Here is a 15,218-nt window from a genome sequence, read left to right as displayed (position 1 = left end):
CGGCATATTGTTCCTGTCGTATATTGTGCTTTTTGTGCTTTTATTACTACCGTCACCGTTTCTAAAACTGTAGTAAGACTGACATTTCATGTTAGGAGTGAATGGTCCGGACAATATTTTTATTGTGTCTGTTAATGTTTAATGATTCGGATTCTGAAGAATATAAGCGTAAAACTTGAAAATCCGTAAATGTGTTTAACTGTTCGTATGGCACTAACAGTAGTCGACTACCGCACATCTTCGCGTTGAAACGCTAGTGAAGACATGTGTCATAGTGTTTCTTCGGTTAAGCATACACATGTTTGAACGTAATAGAAAGTCTGTGAAAGGTTCACAATATCGATTTTTCACATAGTCAATTACGTCATGATGCACTAGAGAGTCAATTCCGGAAAGGAAATAAAAAGCATCTGTGTATCCGACACCTGCGTAGGATATAAGTGTTAAATTAATTGTGAAAACTCAAGAATTTGACTCAAAAATATATCAGAAAACAGTGTGAGGTGTATTGCACCAGTAAGTACACGTTATTATCATACACGATACCATGCGTAGCAAATGTTGCAAAATTAAAGGAATTTAAAATTATGTTACTGTCCGTTTATTTCTTACCATTCAAAAAATGTATGCTCTTTTTAAAACGAACAGAGCCTTATTTATTTTAATGGATTATTACAATTATTAGAATTATAGAAAAACTATCAGAATGGATATGTTTGTAGAAGATAAAACGATCATACTGGATCAGACATGATAAACCACTTCTCTGATTGGAGATCAATTTTATGAGTTGTGATATTCGTATAATTATGTTTCTAATGAATATCACATCAGAATCGATGGTCCAAGTCAATAACACTATTCTATTGATATTTTACATATTTTACGACATTGGTCCGATTAAAAAGAATACCCTTGTATATATTAATTCATGTAATAGTACGCCAGTTCTGTCGTGTAGAAATGTAGGCGGAAGTTTATCAAGTGGCAATACGCCAAGATTAACATTAGGGTAAGAACATAGTTTTGGGATGAAAGCCTATGAAACAGAAAACAAACAGATTGTTTTGTTAATTGTGAACGATCGCTTTGATGTCTTCTCATCATCATCAACAACAATAACAAAAACAACATAATAATAACAATAATAATAATAATAATCATTATCTTCATCACATCATCATCATCATCATCATCATCATCACCACCATCATCATCAGCAGCAGCAGCATCAGCATCATAATCTTCATCACAACCATCATCATCATCATCATCATTATCATCTTTATAATCAACAACAACATTATCATAATATTTTTCTTCTTTTTTTTCGTCATCATTACCATCATCATCTACTACAACATCATCATTATAAAAAGAGCACCGAATAACGGGTGCCAACGCTCGGCAGCGGGTGCAGTTTTGAATAAATGAAAGTCAGAATTTTTTTTAGAGGTCCTAATGACCTTGACCTTTGGCCTAGTGATCCCAAAATGGGTGTGGCTTGTACAACTCATCTACATATGATGTTTCAAAGATGTAGGTGGAAGCACGTTGATTTTAGAGCCGATGTTCAAAAGGTTAACAAAATGTAAAGGTTTTAGCACGACGCCGGACGACGAGCTGGCTACGACAATACCTCGGGTTTTCTCCGAAAACAGCCGAGCTAATAATCATGAATCATCAGCATCATGTTGTCAAGACTATTAGCATCATCACCATCAACTTCATCTAGATAATAATAATAATAATCTTCGTCTTCACCATCATCATCAGAAACAATAACAAAACGTATAACATATCAGTGTATCACACTTTAACAAACAACATAACCATAAAAATATAACATTAAGTAATCATAGAGTTGCGGGAATAAAAAAAAATCAAACACACGTTTAGAGTTTTAAACAAAGATAACAAACTACTTTTTCCATATAAAATTATATGTATGAATTGTATTTTTTACAAATTGAAAACTATTTCAGAAATATATCATATAAAAAAATGTAAATAGTATGTTTTGCAATCGCATGTATTAATTGTTAATGCTGGATCTTAAACACAGAAAATCTGAAGTCGCATTGATATGCGACTGAAGACATCATCTTTATATGAAATCCTTGATACGAACGTTTCATAATACTCATCATCAGCCATATCATCGCTATGATCACCATCATTAACAACACCGCGACGTAAGGACCATGCAGATGTAGTGCCATCATCAATCTCAACTGACCGGTCATATATTCGAAATCTTTTAACTTTAACATTCTCCAGCGCTTCCAGTTCCTGTTTGATGAGAAAATACTCTTCTGCTGGAAACTGATTATTCAAGTATTTATGTGGGTCTCCCTCGTTAACAGTTTTATTAGACCAACCAAATTCTGTTCTGCACTCAAGTGGTCCAGGCAAAGCAGACAGTTTGTTCACCAGGTCGCGTAGTTGGGATGAAAACAGTTTATCGTAAAACAAAGCCACGTGTTTCAAAGACTGAGGTAGTTGTAGGTCGATATATGTCGCAAAATAAATTTTTAGCGTTTCAAGCAGTTTGAGAGATCTAAGGGACTGCGAAAACGACGTTCCATGATTAATTTTCATTCTTCCATATCGATTACCCAAACTGAAACTCTTGATACGCAAACCGTACACAGATTCCCAGAGATCTGGTAAGTCATAACCATTATTGGTAATTTTGACAGTATTGTTTAAATCCGTATGTATGGCTGCGTATACACGCATTAATGATCTGCTGACTGCGCCTTCTACACTCGATGTTATTTGACAGTCATCCAGCTGGCAACACACCTTATGATCGAGAGTAAGCAGCGTACTAAACAGATTGCGTAGCCAGGTAGTGGAACATTTGACACGTGTCAATCTTATGTTTTTTATAGAGGCCAGTATTGGAGTAGAGTCTGCACACTGTGCTGGGTCGGCACTGTTTAGAAGACACCATGTATTATTGGCTATTTTGTCCGAACTGTTAAAATCAAAATCATACAAGCCAATTTGAGAAGGATTTTGTTTGTTACGAAGGAGAAGTCGTTTCGGTAAAACTTTCACTTTTTCGCTGATTTGTATCGATTCTACATTTTCAAGCAATGACAAATCCAGATCCTTATAAGTGCACATTATTTCAATTTGTTTTAAATTCTTATAGTTTTGAGTAGAAAGTGGCAATAAAATTACTTTGGAGCCGATATCAATTACTTCCATGTATTCAAAATACGACAAGTCAAGTCTTTTACATGTGCAATCTAAACGAAGATGTTTCAACTTCTTCAAATCATACAATGGTCGCACGCTAACACCATCACCTCTCAACTCCAGTTTTTTAAGGCTAACACACGATGACAAGTTAATGTCAAGTGCTTCCCTTTTATAATACCATAAATAGATATATTTCAAGTTTTTCAGACCCAGAAGTGAAGTTGATTTATAGGTTACATCAAAGAGTATCAGACGCTCGAGGTTTTTGCATGATGACAAGTCCAGTCTTTCACACTTAACGTCACTTAATTGCAGAAATTTCAAATTGTTCAGACCCACAAGTGCATTTGGTTTAAGGGTTACATTGCTTTGGATGTCCAGATGTTCCACCTTGTGACACCGCGACAAGTCCAGTCCTTCACATTTAACATTCATTAACCTCAGATGTTTCAAATTGTTCAGACCCACAAGTGAATTTGGTTGAACGGTGACATTGTCTTCGAGGTTCAGCTGTTCCAGGCGGTGGCATGATGTCAAGGTTATGTCCATAAAAGAAGCGGACGAATTGACTTCTTCCTGAGTTTCACGTGCAGAAAAAACAGGATAATCACGTGCAGGTATGAAAACAGATCCAGATCCCGGACGAGCAGACGACGCGTCTTGTGAACGTATTGTTATATGTTTTCTTGAACGAAATTGGTTTGAACGAAATTGGTTTACGGATAACGATCGCGCGCGCGAAACGTTCATCGCCCAGATGTGATAAAAATCTTCCATATTACAATTATCGAAACTATCGAAATTTAAGTGACTCAAATGCAGTTGCACCGGAGTGTTTTTGTTTGCTGCAGCTTCCTTATAGCCCGAGAAAACACAACGCTGGAAAGAACTTGTAAAACAGAGGAAATCTTGCTCACCAAAGTAAAATGATCCATATCCCTGAGCAATGGCCTGTAAATTCATCAGTTTAGAGAGTTTATTCGCTGCCGTGATGTTCAACCCACATAGAAATACAAACACTTGAGATATATCGAGAAAGGTGTTTCCATGGCGTTTAAAGTATTCGGAAATGACGCATTTAATAACGTCTACATTGCCGGAGATATGAAAAGCCGCAAGGAATTCCTGCACACTTTTGTGCGCAAACGAACATGTATTATCGATACGGCTTGTAGGTTTTCTTATAGATAATAATCCAGATTTGAGTGCGAACTTCTGTGTATTGTCAGACAAATATTCCGATAATTTTATTTCGTTAAATACTATTGACATCTCTCTTTCGTTTGAAAACAAAAGTGAGAAAGCGGCTTTTGAAATGACATTTATGTCTTGTATATTTGGTTTAATGTACTTCGATCGAGAAAAGCAGTTTACCGGCAATGGCTCCGATTCGTTGAAATGACTTATGCAAGGGTTTGCTTTTTTACATAGACTTTCAAGTAGGGTTGTGTAGAGTTCACACAGTGACGATCCTGACAGACGATCAGCTATCCCTTCTACCCAGGTACAGATAATAAGCGTGTTGAGCATAGGCGAAACTGGTATTGACTGGAGGTTGCGATTCCTAAAAAAATCTTCAAATTGTTTCACAATTTCTTTGAGATCAGTTGATTCATCAAGTAGACAACGCAATACCTTTTCGTTGAATGCTTTAGGATCGCTTATGCCCTCAAGATCTAACAGAATGTCGATTTGGGAATTTCTGATACGTTCATCAGCGAGTTTCCATGGTCGAGAAGTTGTGAGTATAATGCAATGGTCCTGAAGAATTCCTGCCATAGAAGGTAGAGCATCTTCACCAGGCCATTCATCAAGACCGTCTTGAATGACGAGACACGTAGAAGTTTTCATTATTTGTAAGACCAGTTTGTACGCGTCCTCCAATTCACCATCCGCGTAAATTTTGTCGATGAGCTGTGTTTTTATCATCTGCGTTACATACGTCTGATTTCGTGAATCGCGCAATGAAATGAAAAAAAGAAACTTGAATTTCTGAAGGATACCAACGTCAACCAACGCAGTTTGTTCCTTGGTAGAACCCATTGAGGGCAAATGAACATTACACCAATCGTTAACTAACTTAACGACAAAGGTTGTTTTGCCGCTGCCCGGCTCGCCCTGTAAATATGTACGTCTAGATAATTGATTATCTTTATAAAAGAAATCTGTGTACGTAAATATTTGTTCCTGTTTCGTGCGTCTCCCATCATTCTCTATTTTCATCCTGTGTATTTTTGGACTGGCATAGATGTCCTGTACGTGTTTATCGCGACTGAGATCTAATGTCGACAGTGGTACGAAGATAACTGTGTCACGATAGTGGTCCTCTAATCGCCTGAGAAGATCTGGAAAAATAACACAACTTGATAAAAACATTACCGGTGTGTATCTGTTCACAAATCTACTTTTAATTACTAGAAAACACAACACGATAAGTGCTTTTCGACGAAACAAACGAGATTATATTTAATCAAAAAAGAAATATTATCTGCCATTATTGTTGAAACACACGATTTTTTATTATAAACCTTTAGTAAAATATTTGTTTGGTATCCATGTTACAGGTTTTGCTGGCGTGCGCAAGCAAGAAGTAGCAGATACATCTAATTTCACATCAGGTATCTCTTTTAATATGCTGTCTACCATTTAAGTGTAGTGTCTATGATAATATACTTAAATGAAAAGTAAGATTAATTCTATAACTGAGTTCAAATCCAAAAATGTGTTTAGCATTTTTTTTTTATATTCGAAACAATCTTACCAATACAAAATTATAAAAGATATACGATGTGCCGGACGAACTGACGATCTGGCAAACAGATATAATGTGAATCCAAAATATTCACGTCTAATTCTATGCGGAGGATTTAAAAACCAAGATTTACAAGTTTAAACCTAATATGTGTGTACATATGTATATGTTTTGAAAGTTACTTCTTTTTTGCATCAGTTTTAAGAACCACAAAAATCCGACGTATTAAATAACACTAGCAACGGAAAATATCCATGAACCCTTAAAAGTGTGATAGTGTGTTTTTTGGAGAGGGTTTGGAATTAAATCTTTAAATCATAAAGTATGTCATCATTGTCCTTTTGATATGCTCACATCGCGCGTTAACGCAGCGACACACAAATTGTATTCACTTGTATGCGACAAGGCTGTTTTAAGTAACATTTCCCGTTATACGAATGTTGAATTGTGTATTACATGATTCGACCGGGACACCGACTGATGTCGTTAACCCCCTCGAGGAATGCCCGTCTACAAATTAAATTGGTCTGTCCAGTATGTGATTTGAAATTTGATCCATAAAGCTCACGCAAGTGTTTGTTTTACATGGGATTCCGGAATTGGCATCGATGATCTACTTTCGACCACAATGGAAGTTTTACAACACCAATCAAAGAGGTAAAACTGAAAAGCTTCTCGAGACGCTTTTTTTTTAATTTAAAACTAAAACTGTGTCGCAGACATTAATGCAACCACAACACATGTTTAGACAACTCTCCTATATATTCTACAGTGGACCAAACGACAAACGCTATATTTCAACAAAAGATGGTATCAGTTGAAATTTGTTTCTTTATGATCTGTGACACATTGAAGTCATAGCATTGTGACATTTTGAGCGGAATTCTCCAAAAATAAAGGGAATTGTTTATATTAAAAAACCTACATATTCTCTAGTTGAAACAAACAGACAAAGAGCAATCATTATGCCAAAACTCGTCTTAGCTCAAATTTCATTCTTCACGTTTATCTACACGTTAATATCATTCAAAGGGAAACTTTTATCAAGATCCAATATGAAGTTCAAGATGAATAGAAAACACACGCTTTCGGTACTGTATATTCTATATTTTGGAAGAAAAGATTCTGCCAAAGCTTGATGCAGACAAAATTTGTTTCTTTAAGATCGTCTACACGTTACCGTAATTCAACTGTGAAAGCTTGATCGAAATGCAACCTTTAGATAAAGCGGGGACTTAATATTATATTGTGGAAAAACAGGCAAAGGGCCACAATTCTGCCAAAAATCGCTGCAGCCTAAACCTTTAAGATCATACCAATGTCTAAGTTAATGTCCGAGACTACAATATAGTCATTATGTAAGTATCAAAATAATGGATGTGTCCGACATGATAGTATAGAGTCTGTGTCAGTATAAGATATTCGCCCGACACGGTGGTAAAGTGTCTGTTTGAGTTTAACTGATGTGTTCGTTTGACACGGAGGCATGGCAACTGTTCCGGTATACCGACACGGTTGTATAAAATATGCACCAGAATAACGGATGTGTCCAAAACGTCAGTAAATTGGCAGTGCCAGAATAAAGGACAAGTGCGACATTTCATTATAAAATATGTGACCGACAGGGCGCTATGGTGTATATGTCTGTTCACTGATGCATTCGAAATGACATCATAATTTGCGTCAGTATAACGGATGTGTTCGATCTGATACTAAGACTTTTGCTATAGTAAATCGGATATTAAAAACATACCATCAAACATTCTATATCGGTTGAATGGATTTGTCTAATTGTTAATGCAAATACAATCAGGTTATAACGAAGTGAAGATATGTGTCGATAGAATACGTTCACAAACCTGCTACGCCTCGTTCATAATCGTCTTGTCCCTTTTCATTAGCTGCTTGTTGAATGCGCACATAAATTGTTTCGCTTTGAATGCACTGTTTTCCAGCCTGTAAAGTAGCCTCTAACGTATTGAGGCGTCCTGTCAGGGTCTTTTCAGCCTCAGATAAACGTTCTCCAACCTCTTTCGCGTGTGTAAGTGTCTGCTTGACGTATTCCAACAGCTCGCCCAGTTCGGTAAGTGAAAGTCGATCATTCTGCAACTGCGACAAAATATTGACATGTTTACATTTGTATCGATGAATATAATCATGTTTGTGATATCCGAGCCCAGGATGGAATCTTGTTGTATATAAAAAAACATACTAAAAATAGCTTTCAAATTTTAGGAAAAATATAACATTAACATTCTGTTTTTTACAAATTGTTAGTTCTTATGTGCGTACAATTTTATATAGCGTCAAATAGTTCGGTTTGTCTAAACATTGCACAGTATGTATTTTACAATACGGACATTCGTCTGCTGTTGTTGTTGTTTTGTTGCTGTTGTTGTTGTTTTTCAAGATACCGACAATCACCAAAGTGTTTTTGAAATTTGACTGTATACCGTTCTTATAATGTTCCAGAATTAGAATCCAAAAAAATCTTACGTTCAGTTGAAATAACATACTGATGTAAAACAATCTTGAAAGTTGATAGAAAATTGCTAGGTATCAACATTCTATACATTTATTATTTGTATACATTGAGACAAACAACACACACTCGACTAATTTTTGAAACTAAAAATGCATCAATTTACATCATTTAGTTTCCTGCGCGCTTCTATTGCTGCTGCATCTTGTAATAAGCAGATTGGATCAGCCAGCAGGGTGGCCAGTGTCTTGAAATAGCCCTGCAGGTCAGCATCTGTCACCTTGCAGTCGGCAGTGTGACGTACATCTCGGCCTATTTGACGGATCTAGAGGAACATGTAATTGTGTAGTTTAGGACCAAGAAAGAACCCTTTAAGGTAAATATATACACGCATAAGCCGTCGGTGTCACGGCGTCGGAAAAAACTTGGATATAAATGCCACGTATAAAACATGTTTGTGTAGTTGGTATCATAGAAATAGCTGTAAACCATAAACCGCGTTATAGCTCATGTACTTTTACATTAGATTGCAATCATAGCATACTGGAAAAATAACCATCAGCTTTGTGCTATTTGGTTGGTTTATTAAGATTACCTTTTCAAGCAAACATTGCTTATCAGGTGGTGGCGGTGATAGACATGCGGGAGACAGACATGTCTGGAAATGTGTGCAGTTCAACAAAATGCTTATTACACCGTTGAAGTCAGATTTCTGTACAGAAGATACGTCGCTATAGCCATCCGGTGGGAGGTAGCATTTACCAATTTCCCATGGATCCGTTGCCCATCTTTCCGCTTTAGAGTTTCGCCAAGATGGCCAGTTAAATCTGTGCAACGATTTGATATTTTGTTTCACTTGGTCACATGTTTGGCATGACTTAGGTAGTTGTGACGCATGGAAAGTGCATTTATATGGTTTCCTCTTTTGACACAGGCCCTGAGTAGGACACGGCATGAGGTTTGCAATAGAACATTGTCCGCAGCTTATACCAACCGCATTGAGAACAATGTGTAATTCGCTCAGTACGAAGTTAGTCAGTCCTTCCTTTGTTATATTCAGGGCTATGTACGCCTTGAACCAGTTATTGGTGTCCTTGTCGGTGAATGCGTTGGTTGTGGCAGCCATCCTGGTGAGACTGAAAAGCACCGTTCAGAGGCGAGTTCGTTCTCAGACTTCCAACAAGTATATCAGTAGAACTTCTCTGATCTGTGTTCACTCCGAACATATATCCATAAGGTTACCCTTAATTTCTCATCTATAAGTCAGTAATTGTATTTTACAAAACTCTTACGTCGCTCATAAAGAATCACATCAACGAAAACATAAAGCAAATCATTTTATCGCAACCAGTTTTTCTGTAACACCACGTGTCAATTCTAAAACATAAGAAACACCATTATTGAACGCATCTTATTGTCGTGTTTGCATGTTATAATTATACACATAACATCCTTATAATGCTGTTGCCATAGCTGTTGTGTTTTTATGCTTTTATGTATTTTTTAACGAAATAAGATTTATATAAATGATTCGGACAAAATATTGATGCAAAACTTACGGTCACTGAGTAACACTACTATGATTTACCAAAATCCTATGATTAAAGACTATCCACGCACTATGGAAGTGTTTTAAGTAGCCTAAGTTTCAAATTTATACATTTATTTTTTCTTATCTTAAATGTTCAAAAGCATTTATTTGAACAAAATAAGTGCATTTATAAGAAAAACAAACAGCACTATTAGCTGCAAATCTAAAACTCATTTGTGTTAAATTCTCATTTTTGTTCTTATACAATGTATATGATATTGATTTGACGTAAAATAGGTCCGCAAAAGCAAATCATATACTCAATAATAATACTTGTTAAAACAAACTTCACATTATTCAACAAAAGCACAAAAAATAAAAGTCAACATGTTTGTATGGTCTCCAATTGAAAACACTTTTATAAACATGAAACATGTTTGCTTGGCCTGTTATTGACACCACAGTGTCCCGAGTGCTACACTTATTTCGAATATGTGTGTTTTAATTATGCTTGCGTTGCTATTATCATTTTATTTAAAAAGGCGAATAATAAAAATGCTTCGGGTATCTATTAACACAGTATCTTCACTACTAAATATCGATATATAGACCCCAAGGGAAATACCATCAAATCCGTACGTTTAATGTTGATAAAAGCAGTAAATTGGATAAAAGACCTCTTGAACAAGACAAATTGAGACAAGATATGGATATATCAGGGGTGTCTTGAGTTGCATTTCGGTATTTAAGCGCTGCTATGTAATTAAATGTTTAGGTGTTCCGAAAATAAGAGTTCACGATATCTTATCAAATGAGATATCTGAGTTAAAGGTACAATTGCGTGTTTGCTTATTCATATTGTGTGTATCCACAATAACGTTTGTTTCAAGTCTGACCATGAAATACTTTGCATTTATGTATTAATCGTAATGAAAATTTTTGTAATTGTTACAAATACCCTTCCTTATAAACCGAAATAAACCGAATCATATACATGCTTATTTAGCAATTATGTTTGTATTGACTTCTATTGAGTAATCATACGCTAAAACAGGTTTACATTATCGAATGTATCGGCAGATAGAATAATCTTGAGACGGATACGACGCAGGTGAAACAAGGTCGGCTGTCCGCCTTTTCCTTCGCTTGGTGAACCGTTGACGAGATAACGCCGACAAGTGTCACATGCGAATGAAACAAACATGACAGCCTACATGCAAGATTGTTTTGTTTTGAAGACCCGAGTTATAAATAACGACTCGTTTAAATGTATGAAACAATCTTTAGCGTATTGAAGTCTTAGCACACGTATTTTTGAGAGAAAACTTTTTGAAAATATTTGAGTTTTCGTGTGATTAAGTAAGTTCTTTAAATGATTAGTCTATCAAGTTTGTGTATGTCTTTCATTTTCTCAATACAATGACAAATGTGTTTCATGCTTATTTGGGGTAATTAATGAACCTGTAATGCGCGAGTCATGGCGTAAGTGTTTGCGGCACAATGTCGGATGTATGTTGCTCAATATGCCCTGAACATGTTTCACATTGGCCATACGACAGGTATATACTGCAATCAAACGGTTATGCTGAATTTTGCCCTTTCCAAAATACTGCTTTTCTGTGGAATCGCCTGAATTAGCGGGATACGAATTCCGAGCTTTGTCAATCAAAGAAAGAAAGAGTTGTTTTTAAATCAAAAGGAAACGAATCGATGCAATTCTCGATCTGCATGACGCACGTTGAATGCTCCCTTATGCCAACTTGTGTAATGCAATAAACATGTGTTTCGGTTGCTCTTGGATTTGGTTCTTACTTGGCAAGGACCGATGTCTCCACTGCTGGATATAAGGGGTCCCATCATGAGTTGTGTACTTAAGATAATGTTTACCATAATATGTCAAACTGCAACATTTTTGTTTTTTTAAAAGTGTCCTCAATTTGCACTCCACATTGGTCGCACGAATTCTGTACGCAAAATGTAAACTACTTGTTGAAAACAGTGTAAAATGCATTCATAAGTTTAAGGTGCATAACGCTATACAGTTAATATCTAGATGTTCTCGGCGCTTCAACGTTTTTGATTTGAAATATTAACTTCAACGGTTGCCAAGGCAAAACGTTACGTAAAAAATATGTGTTTTCCTCATTTGAACACTAATACTCGGATAGGCATTCAACATTTTTAAATATTTATAAGAAGGCAATTAGAAATACCATTAATGATTTGTTTGCGTGTTAAATCTTTAATCGAACATGTATCATTAGGATAAAAGACGTTAAACTAGGAATCTGTTTAGAAACTGACAAATCGTAAATATAAGCGGTGGTCATGAATTCTCGGAATGGCAGATTGCTTAAAGCGTAACAAATGTACCTAAGCGAAAATAAGTGATTTCACAGGATTGTTTTTTGTGCTTCTATTTACTAGTGTGTAGTGGTAAACATGGTATAGCATCAAAACAGAATAAATATTACAAATGTACTTCGAATTCCTACCTTGTTCTTTTCTTGAATGTCGCATATAAAAATGTTTTAATTTAAAGTACACTACTCTTTATGATGTGTATCATCATCCAAATCCTATTCCTAATCACATGCAACCTCAAGTGGGCGTTAGTGAAGCTGATAAAAGGTCATATCCGGTTTACCTTTTTTCTAACCAATCAGAACCTGCCCGTGAAGATAAAAACAAATCAGCAATACCGCACATAAAATTATGCAATAAAAGAAATTTGAAAAAGAAAAGTGAAGATTAAGTAATTGTGTTTGAAACGTCTAAGCTATTTTATCGTACCAAGGGTAAATTATTGTATTTGCAACTCCAACAGGTTACAGTATACTAACTAATTGAGATGTGTAAAGATATGTTCTCATCAAATCATCTTGATTTCCTGACAGACATGATTTTAGTAAAGGATACTCGTTATGCTATTCTTTTTATCGAATTGTGTGAAGCTAAAGCATTGATGTTTGTTAAGAAATCACTTTTATGTTTTAAGATTGTAAACAACTTTCGCGACAGCGTATTCATATAAACGAATCCGAAAAAACTAAGAAAACAAGGTAAATGTTGATACGTGTCAAGTTCCGTCTAACAAGATAATATCACATGCAATACTCTGAAATTAATCACATGTTAATCAATACATCAAGATGCAATTTAAAAATATACAAAATTGTCATTAAATCTATAGCCGAGTTAGCAAGTAATTTATTATTTTTCAAACGGTACCGCTTTTAAAACTGAAAGTAGTATTTCTAGACATGGACGTCCATTCATTTTTATGTATTAAAGCGCAAAAAAGACGGCTTTCTACCTTGTAACCACCAGATATATTCTAATTGGCATAGATAAAATAAAATGCATAGCCTAGTTAGCAAGGAATTTAATTTATTATTTTTCAAACAGTACCGCTTTTAAAACCGAAAGTAGGATTTCAAGAGGTATACGTCAATTTCGACAAACGCGATTTTTTTTAAGTTTTAAAGCGCAAAAAAGACGTATTTCTACCTTGTAACCACCAGATATATTCTAATTGGGAAAGATAAAATATGTTTCTTATATATACTTAAATTAACTTTGCCAAATAAGATGTGTGGCTTTAAGCAAATGTGTTGTTATGCGTTTGCTATGTGCAAAATGTTGACTTTATGTTTACTGATGTTGAAAGTTTTACATTAAAACGTAAGCATTGGAATGAGTATATTAGGAACTAAATAATAACAAGAGGGCCTGAAAGGCCTAAAGTCACTCACCTGAGATAACAAGATATTATTGGGACAAATCTTCTGACCAAGTTTCATGAAGATCGGAAAATAAATGTGGCCTCTAGAGTGTTAACAAGGTTTAACTATAGCCATATAAGGAAAAATGCCCCGCCCCCTGGCAGCCATGTTTTTCAACCAACCGGCATCATTTTTGAACTTGTCCAAAATATTATCGGGATAAATCTTCTGACCAAGTTTCATGAAGATCGGACAGTAAATGTGGCCTCTAGAATGTTAACCAGATTTTACTATAGCCATATAAGGAAAAATGCCCCGCCCCTTGGAAGCCATGTTTTTCAAGCAAACATAATTATTTTCGAACTGATCCAAGATATCATTGAGACCAATCTTTTGACAAAATTTCATGAAGATTGGACAATGAATGTGGCCTCGAGAGTGTTATCAAGGTTTTACTATAGCCATATATAGCCATATACGGAAAAATACCCCGCCCCTAGTGGCCATGTTTTTAAAGCAAACAAAACCATTTTCGAAATCATCCAAGATATCATTGGGACAAATCTTCTGAGCAAGTTTCATGATCATCGGAAAATAAATGTGACCTCTAGAGTGTAAACAAAGTTTTACTATAGTCATATAAGGAAAAATGCCTGCCCCCGTGGTGGCCATGTTTTTCAACCAACCGGCATCATGTTTGACCTCGTCCAAGATATTATTGGGATGAATCTTCTGACCGAGTTTCATGAAGATCGGACTCTAAATGTGGCCTCTAGAGTGTTAACAAAATTCTACTATAGCCATATATAGCCATATAAGGAAAAATGCCCAGCCCCTTGGCAGCCATGTTTTTCAAGCAAACGTAATCATTTTGGAACTCATCCAAGATATCAATAAGACAAATCTTCTGGCCATATTTCATGAAGATTAGACAATAAATGTGGCCTTTAGAGTGTTAACAAGGTTTTACAAAAGCCATATAATTATAGCCTTATAAGGAAAAATGCCCCGTCCCCTGGTGGCAATGTTTTTCAAAAAACCAAAACAATTTTCGAACTCATCTGAGCCATCATTGGGACAAATCTTCTGACCAAGTTTCATGAAGATCGGAAAATAAATGTGGCCTCTAGAGTGTTAACAAGGTTTGACTATAGCCATATAAGGAAAAATGCCCCGCCCCCTGGTGGCCATGTTTTTCAATAAACCGGCATCATTTTCGAACTCGTCCAAGATATTATATGGATGAATCTTCTGACCAAGTTTCATGAAGATCAGACAACAAATGTGGCCTCTAGAGTGTATACAAGATTTTATTATAGCCATATATAGCCATATGAGGAAAAATTTGTATAGGTCCCTGAGATTGGACAATAAATGTGGCTTCTAGAGAGTTTACAAGGCAAATGTTGACGCTGCACAACGCACAACGGACGAAGGACAAAAGGCGATCACAAAAGCTCACCATGAGCACGTTGTGCTCAGGTGAGCTAAAAAAACATCGATAGCAAATGGTCA

The 15,218-nt window shown here is 35.9% G+C and overlaps 2 protein-coding genes across 3 annotated transcripts in view; both read right to left on the bottom strand.

Annotated features, from left to right (window-relative positions):
- Positions 1-12,592, bottom strand: part of LOC127861794 (uncharacterized) — a 155,115-nt gene extending 142,523 nt beyond the window's left edge. The window contains exons 1-5 of the mRNA XM_052400474.1: positions 12,474-12,592; positions 9,043-9,824; positions 8,614-8,772; positions 7,825-8,074; positions 5,306-5,558 (exon numbers count right to left, since the gene is read on the bottom strand). Of these exons, the coding sequence (XP_052256434.1) occupies positions 5,306-5,558; positions 7,825-8,074; positions 8,614-8,772; positions 9,043-9,573 (1,193 nt within the window). The 5' untranslated portion in view covers positions 9,574-9,824; positions 12,474-12,592. The remainder of the gene's footprint in view (positions 1-5,305; positions 5,559-7,824; positions 8,075-8,613; positions 8,773-9,042; positions 9,825-12,473) is intronic.
- Positions 1-15,218, bottom strand: part of LOC127862646 (probable dimethyladenosine transferase) — a 229,114-nt gene that overhangs the window by 185,104 nt on the left and 28,792 nt on the right. The gene's annotated exons all lie outside the window — the stretch shown is intronic.

The sequence above is a fragment of the Dreissena polymorpha genome, chromosome 16 (genome assembly GCF_020536995.1).
Source record: "Dreissena polymorpha isolate Duluth1 chromosome 16, UMN_Dpol_1.0, whole genome shotgun sequence".
Classification (NCBI taxonomy): domain Eukaryota; kingdom Metazoa; phylum Mollusca; class Bivalvia; order Myida; family Dreissenidae; genus Dreissena; species Dreissena polymorpha.
The sequence above is the reverse complement of the archived record's forward strand: the minus strand, read 5'-3'. Positions and strand labels throughout refer to the sequence as shown.